Source organism: Esox lucius, chromosome 20 (assembly GCF_011004845.1).
Source record: "Esox lucius isolate fEsoLuc1 chromosome 20, fEsoLuc1.pri, whole genome shotgun sequence".
Classification (NCBI taxonomy): Eukaryota; Metazoa; Chordata; class Actinopteri; order Esociformes; family Esocidae; genus Esox; species Esox lucius.
The window spans coordinates 29,126,361-29,142,357 of record NC_047588.1 but is presented as its reverse complement, the minus strand read 5'-3'; the positions used below and the strand labels follow the sequence as shown (position 1 = coordinate 29,142,357).

At 42.3% G+C, this 15,997-nt stretch overlaps 1 protein-coding gene and 1 long non-coding RNA gene across 3 annotated transcripts; one reads left to right on the top strand and one right to left on the bottom strand.

The window, feature by feature from the left end:
* Positions 1-4,885: 4,885 nt before the first annotated feature.
* LOC105024457 lies at positions 4,886-7,834 on the bottom strand. The gene is made up of 3 exons (XR_829051.5): positions 7,674-7,834; positions 6,679-6,758; positions 4,886-6,369 (listed from the first exon to the last, which is right to left on the bottom strand). It is a non-coding gene; the product is annotated as an uncharacterized LOC105024457 (long non-coding RNA).
* A 569-nt stretch (positions 7,835-8,403) lies between these two features.
* On the top strand, positions 8,404-10,965 carry s100w (S100 calcium binding protein W). Of its 2 annotated transcripts, none has more exons than XM_010894413.5 (3): positions 8,404-8,563; positions 9,970-10,116; positions 10,473-10,965. In XM_010894413.5, exons 2-3 carry the CDS (start codon positions 9,976-9,978, stop codon positions 10,644-10,646), a joined length of 315 nt encoding a protein of 104 aa, XP_010892715.1. In that variant the 5' UTR covers positions 8,404-8,563; positions 9,970-9,975; the 3' UTR covers positions 10,647-10,965. The 2 variants fall into 2 exon arrangements, with proteins under 2 accessions (XP_010892715.1, NP_001291058.1); NM_001304129.1 differs by having other exon boundaries at positions 8,467-8,563; positions 9,933-10,116; positions 10,473-10,958.
* Positions 10,966-15,997: the final 5,032 nt, after the last annotated feature.

Below are 15,997 nucleotides of genomic sequence, written 5' to 3'. Positions count from 1 at the left end.
TACACATGGTCTTCCACTGCGAGGATGATCAGCTGTCCTTCCTGTAGCGCTGTCTTAGGTGTCTCACAGTGCGGACATGGCAATTTATTGCCCTGGCCACATCAGCAGTCCTCATGCCTCCCTGCAGCATGCCTAATGCACGTTCACGCAGATGAGCAGGGACCCTGGGCATCTTTCTTTGGGTGTTTTTCACAGTCGGTAGACAAGTCTCTTTAGTGTCCTGCATTTTTAGAACTGTGACCTTAAATGCCTACTCTCAGTAAGCTGTTAAGGTCTTAACGACCATTCCACAGGTGCATGTTAATTAATTGATTATGGTTCATTGAACATGCATGGAAAACATTGTTTAAACCCTTTACAATGAAGATCTGTAAAGTAATTTGGATTTTTACAACATTATTGTTGAAATACACAGTCCTGAAGAAGGGACGTTTCTTTTTTTGCTGAGTTTATTTACGGACCCCTACTGTCACCATATGGTGGTGCACCCATATACATTCTCAAAACCAATTTCTGCTGGAGTGAATGAGTGATGAATGGGAAGTGATGTGGTTCCTTGGTCATCAGGGCAAGTAACATTCTGCTGTGTGGTTCTACTAGTGGGGCTCTGTGATTTAAAGTATTACATAAAGTGATGGGCTATCTAAACCCTTTGAGACTTGGTGTTGAAAAGTTAAAACTTAACACAGTGACATCTACTGGTCAGAAATAAATACAGCATATTTGATCTATGTACAAATGTATTTCCCCATTGAATCTGCTTAGACTTCACGGCATGATAAACACTTGAATGCTTTGGTAGTTTGTGCTTAGCTAGAATGCATGATGATTTGAACGAAGATATATTGTATTGTACGGTTTATAAAAACCAACATTTCTTTAACTTCAACCAGATTCAATCTTGAGCCATCGCCTGTAACTATTAGTCTCACACAGTTAGATGTGGTGAGCTCACATGGTTCTAATCTTTCGCTTCAAACTAAAAAGTGGGAAGAGGAGGGGGGAGGTAATGTTACACTGAGCCAAAGGGAGGTCTGTGAACATCGGACCAATTGCAGTATTTCAACTTAAAACGAAAGAAAGCCGGATTAATTGTGTGCAAGATGTAGAAATGCCCTATTGAAGCAGAACCCCCCCCTCCCGAAAACAGAATTCACAAATGGTCTACCACTTTCAGGTAGATGTATGCATTAAGCTTAAGACCTTATCTGTCACAAGAAGCAATCCAAATCGCCAGATACTTTCTTTTAAAAGGAAGCTTTTAATTAGAAATGTTATTTTCGGTTCAAAGGAATCTTATGATTAAACACGTTCTTTTCCTCTCCCCTGCAACTATTTCCTCCCTTTCTGCATTTCAAACACAAAGTAAACAACCCTGTGGCCAAACACCTCTGCCCAAAAGGAGTTTTACCTCAGGACCTCTCAGTTTACTTGCAAGGGCACTTGCCCAAGCAAGGCAGAGTGATGACTGGAGTTCGCTGACTCGCTGTGGAGTTTTCTAACTAGCTATGCACCTCACAAGATGTCTGACCAACAAGGTTTGTTTCTGACATTAAAATGTGGTTGTGTTGATTCGATTTGGGACTTCATACTGTACCACAGCCACTGGCGGTAGACGCGTTTGCTTTCAATTGTGGTGATATCAACCAAGCAAGTGAACAAATTGGTTCACCCCTTCCCTCAAGCTAAATGGATAATTTATTGCATTTGTAAAGCACTTTTCATTATTGAGGAATAATCTCAAAGTGCATGAAAAAGAAAATAATATTAAATAAATTACAGAACTATCAGATAAAAATAAAACCGACCAGCCATAACACTATGACCACCTGCCTAATGGACTCCACAAGGCCACTGATGGTGTGCTGTGGTATCTGGCACCAAGACGTTAGCAGCAGATCCTTCAAGTCCTGTAAGTTGCAAGGTGGGGCCTCCATGGATCAGACCTGTTTGTCCAGCACATCCCACAGATGCTCGATTGGATTGAGATCTGGGGCATTTGGAGGCCAAGTCAACACCTCATTGTATTCCTCAAACCATTCCTGAGCCATTTTTGCTTTGTGGCAGGGCACATGATCCTGCTGAAAGAGGCCAATGCCTTCAGGGAATGACCCTGTCGCTGGTTCACAGTTTTTCTTTCCTTGGACCACGTTTTACAGGTACTGACCAGTGCAGACCGGGAACACCCCACAAGGGCTGCAGTTCTGGAGATGCTCTGACCCAGTCGTCTAGCCGTCACAATTTGGCCCTTGTCAAAGTCACTCAGATCCTTACATCCTATCCATTTTTCCTGCTTCTAACACATCAAATTTGAGGACAGAATGTTCACTTGCTGAAACTTGTGTGACATTTTCCCCATTACATGAGACAAATGACATGCCAATCTTTGGATGAAGAAATAATTTTTTAATGCATTAATGGTTGTACGCATGTGTGAGTCCAGTCTGAGATATGTCAGTCCAGAACACCTCACTGCAAACAGTCACACAACAAAAGTTATACATTCAGTTTATAGTTCACAAAAATGGCAGCATTGGTATTATCAGGTGAATACTTAGAAAGGAAGTTTTTACACAGGTAGAATTACATTTATTTATCTGTGATACAAGCAAGAGGAATGTTTAGTGAGAGCACATCGCTCCTGGACTGAATTACTCACTGTGACCCTTAATATTGTTTTGTTGTGTTCAGTTGGTTGTGGTTTTTAAATAGTATTTAAAACCATTCGTTTTGGAGCAAGGACAAATTACCAGATGTTTGGAAAATAGGGAGGTTTACATACAGCTCCATATATTTCCTTTCCAAAAAAGTTGAAAAGAAAGGTTTTGAGTGAGGAACAGAAGGGTTAAAATTAAGAGACCACTGCAAATTGAACGCTTCTGTTTCTCATTCAAAACTTTCCTTTTCAACTTTTTTGTCAAGGAAAGAAAAATGTGCCATGAGCTATAGAGTCCCTTGGACTTCATAACTTGAAATTAGCTTTGACATGCACTGTGAAGTGTGGGATCTCAGACGTTTACATTTTTAAATCATGTCAGATCAACTGAATTTGTATAGGTGCACCCCAGTCACGTTCTGGAGACAACTCGAGGATAACCAAAGGAAACAGGATGAATATGAACTCAATTTGGAGTGTAATGGCAAAGAGTGTGAATACTTATGTTGAAAATATGAGCTATTTCCCAAATATGTTTTTGCTTTTTCATTACTGGGTATTATTTGTAGGTTGACTTAAAATATATGTCTTCTATCAATTATAAATGATGTCAATAACAACAAAATGTAAAAAAAGGAAGGGGCACAGTATAAAAGAATAAATAAACATTATATATCTTCTTCGGGTGCCGTTATTTGTTTAGAATCCTGCCTTTCTACATTTAAAAGAATGAAATAAAAGAATGAAACAACTTGTCTCTTTCTCCCCTTCCCTTTAAAAATTAAACCGGAATAGTATTACTGTAGCTAGTCCAGAGTGGTTTAGGATGGGGTGATAGTACTGTGAGTGTCTGATAGACGGAAGGGCGAGAAATGGGGGAATATCTCAAGACCACTTAACAATTTTCCAAAAATCTTTTTTGAATAATGAGCTTAAAACATTACATGTAGATGTGTTCCAACTACAGGGGGATCACACTTCTCAGCCTCCCCGGGAAAGTCTATGCCAGGATACTGGAGAGGAGAATATGGCCGATAGTAGAACCTCGGATTCAGAAGGAAGAGTGTGGTTTTCGTCCGGGCCGTGGAACACTGGACCAGCTCTATACCCTCTATGGGGTGATGGAGGGTTCATGGGAGTTTGCCCAACCAGTCCACATGTGTTTTGTGGATTTGTAGAAGGCATTCGACTGTGTACCTCGCGGCATCTTGTGGAGGGACTTGGGGAATATGGGGTCCTGGGTCCTTTGCTAAGGGCTGTCAGGTCCCTGTATGACTGAAGCAGGAGCTTGGTCCGCATTGCCGGCAGACTTGTTCCCAGTTCCCTTTGTCGCCGGTTCTGTTCGTAATTTTTATGGACAGAATTTCTAGGCGCAGCCAGGGGCCTGAGGGTGTCAGGTTTGGGGACCACACAATTACGTCTCTGCTCTTTGCAGATGATGTTGTCGTGTTGGCCCCTTCTAACCAGGACCTTCAGCATGCACTGGGACGGTTTGCAGCCGAGTGTGAAGCAGTGGGGATGAGAATCAATACCTCTAAATCCGAGGCCATGGTCCTCAGTCGGAAAAGGGTGGCTTGCCCACTTCAGGTTGGTGGAGAGTGCCTGCCTCAAGTGGAGGAGTTTAAGTATCTAGGGGTCCTGTTCACGAGTGAGGGAAGGATGGAACGGGAGATTGACAGACGGATCGGTGCAGCTTCTGCAGTAATGCGGTCGATGTATCGGTCTGTCGTGGTGAAGAAAGAGCTAAGTCGCAAGTCGAAGCTCTCGATTTACCGGTCAATCTACGTTCCTACTCTCACCTATGGTCAAGAGCTTTGGGTTATGACCGAAAGGACAAGATCCCGGATACAGGCGGCCGAAATGAGCTTTCTCCGCAGGGTGGCCGGGCGATCCCTTAGAGATAGGGTGAAAAGCTCGGTCACCCGGGAGGAGCTCAGAGTAGACCCGCTGCTCCTCCACATCGAGAGGGGTCAGCTGAGGTGGCTTGGGCATCTGTTCCGGATGCCTCCTGAATGCCTTCCCGGGAAGGTGTTCCGGGCCTGTCCCAACGTGAGGAGACCCCGGGGAAGACCTAGGACACGCTGGAGGGACTATGTCTCCCGGCTGGCCTGGGAACGCCTCAGTGTCCCCCCGGAAGAGCTGGAGGAAGTGTCTGGGGAGAGGGAAGTCTGGGCATCTCTGCTTAGACTGCTGCCCCCCGCGACCCGGCCCCGGATGAAGCGGAAGAAGATGGATGGATGTAGATGTCTTTTGGCCATTTATGCTTGTATTTATTTTAAGTAGCATCACACAAATCAGACATATGGCCTCTTTAACTTGTGTTATACCTTCATAAAAGGTGTCTGCATGATCTACCTGTCTGTCTGTGTCACTGTACGGTGATGAACAGCGCCATCGTGCCGTGCACTCCCGGCTCCCGTCACTTCAGGAATTATGTCTCCCATAATCACCCACACCAGGGCCCAATCTTCCCATCAGGATGTGTTTAAATGTTGCTCCTCTGCTCCCCTCACTTGTCGGTTATTGTCACTATATGTCGCGCGTAGCTGGTGAGTGTTGGTTTCGCTTTGTTGTATAACGTCAGCCCTTTGCTTTGTATCAGTTTGTTTTTTGCATTCCATTTTTGTTTTGATTCAATCCAACTATTTGAATGCAAGTCAGCCTGCATTTGGTTCCTCCACACCTCCACCATGTTAAAGTCTGCCTGCCTGTCTGAATGTCTGTCTGTCAACCTGTTTTCCTGCCTGACGGGTATTGTTAAGATAAATAACTTAAAAAACCTGTCCCCAGGATATCAACATTTCCCAAACTACACCACTAGATGCCATACGAACTCTTGAAGTACAAGCCCTGTCTCTCCTTCCTTCCCTTCCTGAATGACGACAGTGTCCCTTACAGAAGCACACGTTCCTGCTGACATTATTCACTACAGAAGCACACATTCCTGCTGACATTATTCAATACAGAAGCACACGTTCCTGCTGACATTATTCACTACAGAAGCACACATTCCTGCTGACATTATTCAATACAGAAGCACACGTTCCTGCTGACATTATTCACTACAGAAGCACACATTCCTGCTGACATTATTCAATACAGAAGCACACGTTCCTGCTGACATTATTCACTACAGAAGCACACGTTCCTGCTGACATTATTCACTACAGAAGCACACGTTCCTGCTGACATTATTCACTACAGAAGCACACGTTCCTGCTGACATTATTCACTACAGAAACACACGTTCCTGCTGACATTATTCACTACAGAAGCACAAGTTACTGCTAACATTATTCACTACAGAAGCACACGTTCCTGCTGACATTATTCACTACAGAAGCACACGTTCCTGCTGACATTATTCACTACAGAAGCACACATTCCTGCTGACATTATTCACTACAGAAGCACACGTTCCTGCTGACATTATTCACTACAGAAGCACACGTTCCTGCTGAGATTATTCACTACAGAAGCACACGATACTGCTGACATTATTCACTACAGAAGCACACGTTTCTGCTGACATTATTGTCTTTCCCAGGGTGCTGTCTGGGCTTGGGAAGAGCATGATGTCAATGGATGTTCAGCAGTTTTCTTGAGCCTGACGGACAGGTTTTGTTGGACTGTCCTCTTTCCCCAACTGAGCGGTATCCAGCCCCCAGAGGGGCCATTACTGTAATGGGATGGCAGGCCCATTTTGTCGTCCCCTAAAATGGGGACACTGTATATTAAAAGGGCTGCGACTCCTACGCAGTTCATGTTTTATGAATGTAAATACTGTCAAATTAACTGACTGGCTGTACTTTAAACCCTTAGCCATTGGTTAATTCAATGTGCAGCAGTACAGAGCGGAAAACAACAAGACTTGTGTTGCTGTCCAAATATTTATGGACGGCACTGTACATGATCTGAATGTCACATATTGACACATATACATTTCCGTATTTTAACAAATACTCTTAATTGCACTGTTCTCAGTTCAGAAATTGACCACAATAAAGTTGTCTATGACAAACCTCATAACAACTAGTTGGGCTGCCCTTCCCGGTCTTCTGTGTCTGTGTGTGTTCATATGTCTTTGTGAAACTGCCACACCCTATATATTTGTGAAAGAAAGGAGAACATTACAAAGACCGCAGCACATGTTTTGTAATATCGTGTGCACAACCTCCCATGTGAACAGGTCCTTATTAATATCTGGCTTTGTCGCAAGGTGTGTTTAAGAAATGTGTGTGTCTATGACATCATAAACATTAACATGCTAAAACCTGGACAAACCTTCACATTTCTTAAACACACCTTGCGACAAAGCCAGAACTTAAACTGTCAAAAGTAAATCTACCTAAAATTCAACAGCAATCCTTAGTTGAAGCAACAAGAAAGACATCTCCCTACCTTGGTTTTGCTATAAAAAAAAGTGGGATAGGCCTCAAGATATGTAATCACCCTCAGATTCACAGAGCAATAGATGCAGGGATTATTCATTCATTATATCAACATCATAGTTGGAAACATGTTTTGAGTATATACAGTATTTGTTTAATAATAATTTCACAAACACAGGAATTAAATAAACTGAACATGTTGGATTCTGATGCTTATGCTTGTAATGCAAGTTATAAAAGCTCAGAGGGCATTCATTATCAAGTCTAAACAGCTAAAATATCTATGCAGATATACTCTGGTGAAACTAATGGATATTTGCCTTTGTTAAATCTGGTTTGCTTGTAGTCAGGAAACAGCCAATCAGCATCGACAGGCGTGACATCTGAATGGCATGATACCATTTGAGAGATTCTAATAGGCTGCACTCTGAAACTGTTGCTCCAAGCTTTATTTCAGACATAAATTAAAAGCATGACTCTCTGAATACCCGAAAATCAAGATGTGGGTTCAGAATAAAACGTTATTCTGACAAAACGTCATTCTATTTACAATCATGAGGGAAACATTGTGGGTGTTTCTTACTTTTTTCGCTTCTGCAAATTCAGAATAGATATTTTTTACTAACCACAGTGTAGTCGGCAGTCCTCTACCCACGGTAGAATAGGAGAACTATTTACCAGCCTACCAGTCCCTGTCCAGTTTCCCAACACTAGTAATGTGTTGTACATGTCTCAGCTGGAACACTGCTGACAGACAGGCAGGACTGTATCATAATGTAACAATGGCCGTGTGCTCTCCTGATTGAACCGCTAACGGTAGATGGAAGCAAAATGGCTGAATGTAGGAGGGGCCACTACTAACATACAGCCAGGCATCTCGGGTCCACAAAGGGGACATGAAGACATTTTGGTATGACATGCAGCTCAAGGTTTTGTAGCAGAGTTAAAATGTTTTTTTTTTGCAAAAGTGCCCTCTGCGACAATATATACAAAATCAGCCATGATAAACCCCACACACAAGCATACACACACACACACACACACACACACACACACACACCACACACACACACAACATAATGGACAAATAAGGACATGCCTCAGCTGTGACTCATATTTCCCATTTTTAGAGAAGTCTGGAATCTCCATAGCACCACTTATCCCATAGTTTGTACATGAAAACATGTACAAACTATTGCAACATGTTGGAGGTCTATAACGGGAGGCTTTGTGACAAGCAAATACACGCCACATGCCCATAGGACTTAAAGTATGAACACAATCTTGACCCGAATTCACACCAATTATGATATTGGCACGGCGTGATCGTAGATGTGGGAGGAGCTGGCCTCATTTTTAGGGCATGACTCACTGCTTCTCCGCTTCTCCGTTTGCCCACTCTGCTAAGAGGAGGCATTTGGACACCTCAGTATAAGTTGGACTCCGGGACAAGCAAAGTCGCTCACAGACATCAATAAATCTTATCTTCCTCTGAAAAGTCACAGGCTACTCTGAGGTGCGTAAAAAAGGCGGGAGGGGTGGATGGAGGGAGGTGGGGTGGAACTCACCCTGGGGAGGCAAAGAACAGGGAGTAGACATGGAGGGAGTTCTGGTCTATTATATTTGGTTAGGAATAACAAAGTGCAGAAGGAGAAAACAAGGCATGAGAGGAAGATAATGAGAGAGAGAGATGGGAAATGTATAGAGGAGATTGCAGAGCATAGCAATGTGTGTATTTAATTATGTTTGTGGATGAGGGGTAAATAAAAAAAATCTAATTAGCATGCATGATTAACTGTAAATTTACGTATTTGAAATGTATTTAATTGGGATCCTTTTAGAGATCCTGGGATTATTTTACATCAATTACCTGGATCTATAACAGGGGTATTCAATTATTACCCAGAGCCTCCTTTTTTTCTATTCTACCTCATCATCAATTGCACCCAATTCCCAGGTCTAAATACCTCCTTGATTAGAGGGTTGCAATGAAAAACATTTAGTGGAACTTGCTTTGAGGTCCAGTGTTGAATAATCCTGATCTATAACATAAAACCTGCTATCATGATTAGTGTACCTGGACCAACTTGAGTCATAATCATAGTAATGGCCAGACAAATACAGAATAAATACTAAAATCCTTGTACATGCTTCATTCATAACCCTCCTTCTCTCATCCTTCTACATCTTTCATTCACAACCCACCTCCTGTCATCCCTCTACTTCCCTAATTTACAACCCCGCCTTTTGTCCATCTACTACCTTCATTCACAACCCCCCCACTTTTGTCCATCTACTTCCTTCATTCACAACCCCCCACTTTTGTCCATCTACTTCCTTCATTCACAACCCCCCCACTTTTGTCCATCTACTTCCTTCATTTACAACCCCCCCACTTTTGTCCATCTACTTCCTTCATTTACAACCCCCCCACTTTTGTCCATCTACTTACTTCATTTACAACCCCCCCAACTTTTGTCCATCTACTTCCTTCATTTACAACCCCCCCACTTTTGTCCATCTACTTCCTTCATTTAAAATCCCCCCACTTTTGTCCATCTACTTCCTTCATTTACAACCCCCCCACTTTTGTCCATCTACTTCCTTCATTTACAACACCCCCACTTTTGTCCATCTACTTCCTTCATTCACAACCCCCCCACTTTTGTCCATCTACTTCCTTTATTCACAACCCCACCACTTTTGTCCATCTACTTCCTTCATTCACAACCCCCCCACTTTTGTCCATCTACTTCCTTTATTCACAACCCCCCCATTTATGTCCATCTACTTCCTTCATTCACAACCCCCCTCCTGTCATCCCTCTACTTCCCTAATTTACAACCCCCCCTTTTGTCCATCTACTTCCTTCCCTCTAACTCCAGGATTCATACCCCCCCACCGAACCTTCTTTCTGTTCAGGTCAACATGTCCCAACTGGAGAAAGCCATTATAAGCATGGTGGAGGTGTTTGACGAGTATGCTAGAAAGGACGATAAGAAGAACCAGCTTAGCAGTGCAGAGATGGCCAAGCTGATGAACAAAGAGCTGGCTGGCCCAGAGTTCAATGTAAGGAACATACACTCACCATATTTATGTATGCACACGCACGCACACACACACACGCACACACACGCAGTGTGGGTAGAGCATGGTAGACCATTGTTGCCCACTGGAGTGTTAGATTGTAAATTATGACTTTGTTTAAAGTTCCTTCTTTTTGTTTATGTCACAGTTACTATTACTATCATGTCTTTTACTCTGCATTACTGAGGAGCCAAAAGGGCAATATTTCAGCCCGCTACACATGCAACACCATCTGCTATAAAGTGGACAGAACCCATACAATCTGATTTGATGACTTATGCAAAGCCAAGACAGTGGGTTTGATTTCCCGGGGCCATTCATGCATGTGTGTGTCTCAGGGAAAGGTGGACCAAAAGGTGATAGATGAGGCCCTTGAAAAGCTGGATAAGAACCATGATGGGGAGACCAACTTCAGAGAGTTCTCCATGTTCCTAGCCACCCTGGCCAGGGGCTACTACAGGGCCACTAAAACGGGCAAAGGCAACAAGAGCAAGTCTGCCAAGCCTGAATGAATGAACAGATACACACATTTCACTCTTACTGTCACTGGTTTGGCTTTGATGAAATATAAGTGTTGTTATACTGCTGGGTTTTATTAGTGTGATGATTCCATACAATCCAGAAATCCTAGAGATAAATTATTTCAGAAAATATTCTAAGGGAAAAGCTAATTATAACCATTCAAATTTAGCATGCAACACAATATTTACAGCTACACTGAACAGAGTACTTTTCTGGACAATGTCAAAATATTGCTCTAAATGAGTCTGCCTGTTTGTTACAATACTGCTGTGGTTAAGAATAAAGATTACATTACAGCATTACAAGTTACTCCCATACTCCATCTCTACTTTTTGGTTCATCACTGTCCCACGGCTAATTCAAAACAGTTGTAGGTACTCCACAACTACCAACCAGAGCAGAATTTTTAAAAATTCAGGATAACCTCATCTCAAATATCTATGTTATTTATGGTAATAAGAACTGAGACTACGAACTTCTATCTCCACATTTTCTTAACACTGTTAACTATGCTTATTGGAGATGGGAGTTTCACTATCTCAAACTTATGCCTTGGAGGCAGAATTGAATGGGATTGGTTGCCTAAATAGATGTTCCAACTCTGAAAAAATATTAATTCTAAAGGAATTGTTTAGGTAAGGCTTAGGTCAAGATAAGGTTTAAGGATATGGTAAGGGTAACAGTTTACGGTAGGAAACAAGCAGTAACTTTGGTAAAACCTCTAATTAAGAGTTGTTTTGAATGCATTTTCCGCCCTCTCAATCGTGTCTAACTATTTCATTAATTTGTGCCTTCAGGGAAGATCTGCCTCCATGATGTGATTTATAATGACGTTGTAGTTATCAATACAGTGGACATGTTTGTGTGGTGGTTACCTAGGGTGATCCAGTGTTGTAAGCTGCTGCCTCTGGTCTACATGTGCTGCTGCAGAATGGGTTCAAATCCATCCCACTGCTCTCAGCTAAACATTCTCCTACTTTATTTCCCCAGTTTTATCAAAGCAAGCATACAAATATATATAACCTATGACCGTATGAGGCTTCTTGGATGGCCACAGAAATGTCAGCTTCATGGCAGCACCCAAAGGGAAACTACATGGCCCCAATTAAGCGCAAACATGATTAGTGAACACTTCTTACTCTCTCTGACAATATACCTGGAGGAGAGAAACACCTAGAATGTGAGAAACTGTTGTGCAGAGCAGGGGGTCTGGGCACCTCCCTGTAGAACTGGGTCTGGGCACCTCCCTGAGGAACTCGGTCTGTGCTCCTCCTGTAGAACTGGGTCTGAGTACCCCCCTGTGGAACTGGGTCTGGGCACCTCCCTGTGGAACTGGGCCTGGGCACCTCCCTGTGGAACTGGGCCTGGGCACCTCCCTGTGGAACTGGGCCTGGGCACCTCCCTGTGGAACTGGGCCTGTGCAACCCCCCCTTTTCCCATAAAATATGTAAAGTATGAATTGGCTAGTATTGCGATATGAATAGTATGGTTATCATTAATTATACAGGTAGATCAATTTCTCCCACACAATAAATTCCTGCACACAGAGTATGGTGATTTTCTAAGTATTTTTGGTCGGCTATCCTTTCACTTAAAACATACAGCAAATTTGTCTTCCAAAAGGCCGTAGGCTGGCAAGTCAAATCCTTTTTTGCATATGGATGAGTGTGCCAGGAGAACCCTGGGTGCAGATTGTGCAAACAAGGTTTGCATTTATGTTCATCTGGAAAACATTTTAGGGAGTTGCAGAACTCATGTGAACAACATTGTAGTGAGTAATTTGGTGGTTGGGGTTCTTGATGAGAATGGAATGTTAATATCTACTGCTGTCTGTATGTTTCTAACATCGCATGTCTCTCTCTTAGGAGGCTGCTGGGAAAAAAGTTTGAAAATAAAAGTTCTGCATTATTGAGGCTTTAAGTTTCAAGCTTTGATATTTAACGGTTTTAGTACTGTAGATTTATGGTAAGTATATATAGGAAGTAGGCTTGTTTAATTGATCTGGTTTTCAATTTCAGATAGATGGAGGGAAAAAAATGTCACATGATCTGCACTCGTGTCTAATCCCATTACCATTTTTATTAGTACTGAGTCCTTATTTACTTCTGTTTACTTTATTATTACTTTAGGATACCAGCAAGTATTTTGTTTAATGGTCTGTACCTGGGGTATCCTGTTCATTTGAAATTGCACATGAAGAATTGTACAATAAATAAGTCACCGGTCAACAACCAAACCACTAATGGGAATGGGTGTGGCTCTGTTTTGGTAATTGTTTTTCATCAATACTTTTACACTAATAATTCTCATGCCATGTTACTCATTATAGTTTACAAATTGTATTGTCATATACAAAAGAGACATAATGCAATTATACAAAAAATATAATAATACCAAAACTAGCAGGGGTGTACCTTGTCATTAACCTTGACACCTGATGAGGGCTGTGGCCACACAGGACGTTACACACATCCTCTGTATCCATTACCATACGTTTGCTATCTGGTAGTTCATTTTTTGTAACTGTGTGTCACAAGTAATTCCTTTAGCTGAACTAAGCCATAATTTGTTTTTATACACATACCTACTACTGTCCTTCTAAACAAACTCATTCTACAATAAGGTATCTCACAAACAGGAATGTAGAAAATCTTTGTCAGGTCTACCATCAACTCTCAACCAAACGACCAATCCCCAGAATGCAACTCAATCCCTCAACCTAGCCACCAATTCCCTGAACACAACTCACTCCTCAGATCCTAATCACTAGAATTCTAACCACCTGTTCACACTCACCTGTTACCCATTAGCCCTACCAGTTAGTTCAGTTCCATGCATGTTCCTTTGTGAGGTATTGTTTGTTTTTAATGCAACTACACTAAGCCCTTTCTTGATTTAGCAACTGTTACTGGGTTTTTGTGTGCAAACCTGTTTTTTCCTAGTTTACCTTTGACTCCAGTTCCTAGTCTAGCCCCAGTCTGTTCTCTTGCCCAGAGGGCAAATTATACAATGACAATCAGGCGGGGTCTGTTTTTTACCCAGGGCGTAAAGGGAACCCAGTAAAGCGCAGGCGCATGCTTCGGTGAACTCAGGTCTTACAATCCTTAAAGAGTCTTGCTTGTTTAACGTAATATCTGCAGTCTGTAGATATTATCCAATCCAATCCATTACACCAGCTCACGGGGCACGAACCACGGGTTTGTAGTCAGGGTTCACTAACCATGTATCCTAGAGCAAAACTGGCCAGACCCACACAGTTCCAGAATTGAAGACACTATCAACATGCCAAAGAAGTAGGCAGATGTGATACTACCAAACAGCATCTAGGTCTGTGCCTGACTAAGACTAAATGCATAGACCACCCAATGAACAAAATGTTTCAGCTGTTTCCTTACTTTGGCTATTAGACTATTTTCAAGGTAAGAAAACAGCTGACAAATGTGGCAGGTTTTTGGGTGGTCTATGCCTTTAAGTAGTAGCTACGCTAATGTTTCAGTCTTCAAAGTAGCCCAATGCAAAAGATTCAATCAAATCAGTCTTACCTTAACAAATTGACCACAGAGGTTTAGGTTGACTCTCCTGTGCTGAAACGCCAAGCCATAGACACACAGAAAATATGCACATTTGTGGAAATCTCCAACAGATTTGATAATAGCTGTTTTATCTAACCATAACCAATGGCAAAACTCAGGAACAAGCTAGCAATTTTTTATCGTTACATTTCCACGCAGTTTAGGCCAGAATAAATTACTTTTAAACGTCTTAGCTCAACCCAAGGACTCCCTTGAACACTGCTAAGTTGGCAGGGAGACGAGACGTTCTACTAAGGTCAAGGTTAAGAAATGGTATGGTCTACTTAAGGGGTATCTGGATTCTTCCAGGCATGAACATAGTAAATATATCATAATATCGATTACAGGTAAGAATGATAGCTATGTAATTGTTTTCGACCCCCAGACCTGTTGTTTATACCTCTTTTGGGGGGCCCAAGTCTTAATTAGCGGGGTCAATCCCCCACGGAATTCGAACCTGCTTTTTCCTGCCTTTTGGATTCTCAGTGTATGACCTTCTGCCTGTCCCTTGATCACACTTCCTGTCTCCTCCTGTGGATTATATCAATAAACCTCTGCTGTGCTCTGCACTTGAAACCAGCCCTCTGTGTTCCCTCATATTCCTTACACACTTCATGTAACGTGTGTTCAAATCTACACAACAGTGCTGCTACAGTTACAGAGGGTGTGCCTGCACGGAAAACCTGAACATGGGAAAAGGGACCTGCCAAAATACCTAAACAGCAAAGCTTTTTTTTTCAAAAAGGCCCAACCCTTATTTATCACACAAGTGGCTCTAGCAAACTAATAAAGGGTCACTCAAAAGATCAACAGATCTAACCTGTGACATTTGCAACATTTCCTTACTACTTGATCTACAGTATACAATGTTTGGATAAGCACTGTAGGTACACACCATTTCAAAGGTGTACTCCAGTCATATGAGCATGTGCAAAGCTCCTTCCAAAACACAGTGTTTTATAAAGGTGGTCTCATCATGTCTAGAAATGACCTCCTTATGTCTCATATTACCACCAATCACAATCCCATTCAAAATCAGTTTGGGGTGTTTGTATGACAAGGGGGATGGATGCACTGCTCTCTTTGTTTTTTGACAGGCTAGAAACAGTTGGCAGTCTTATTTTGTCCTGTGGAGTGGGACTTCATAAAAGTTCCAACCACCATGTGACTGGCTCTACTGTATAATGCGTTCAATTGGATGGGAATTCCAAATTCCATTGGGTGAACCCCTTATAATGATGTTTTTAGAGGAATCTGAAACACTAACCCTAACCCTAACCCCACTGGAAGCCTTATCAAACCCTAACCATAACCACAGTGGAAGCCTTATCAAACCCTAACCATAACCACAGTGGAAGCCTTATCAAACCCTAACCATAACCACACTGGAAGCCTTATCAAACCCTAACCATAACCACAGTGGAAGCATTATCAAACCCTAACCATAACCACACTGGAAGCCTTATCAAACCCTAACCATAACCACAGTGGAAGCATTATCAAACCCTAACCCGACTGGAAGCATTATCAAACCCTAACCCGACTGGAAGCATTATCAAACCCTTACCCTAACCACACTGGAAGAATTATCTAACCCTAACCACACTGGAAACATTATCAAACCCAAAACCTAACCACACTGGAAGCATTATCAAACAGTAACCCTAACCATACTGGAAGCATTATCAAACCCTAACCCTTACCAGACTGGAAGTATTATCCAACCCTAACCAGACTGGAAGCATTATCAAACCCTAACCCGACTGGAA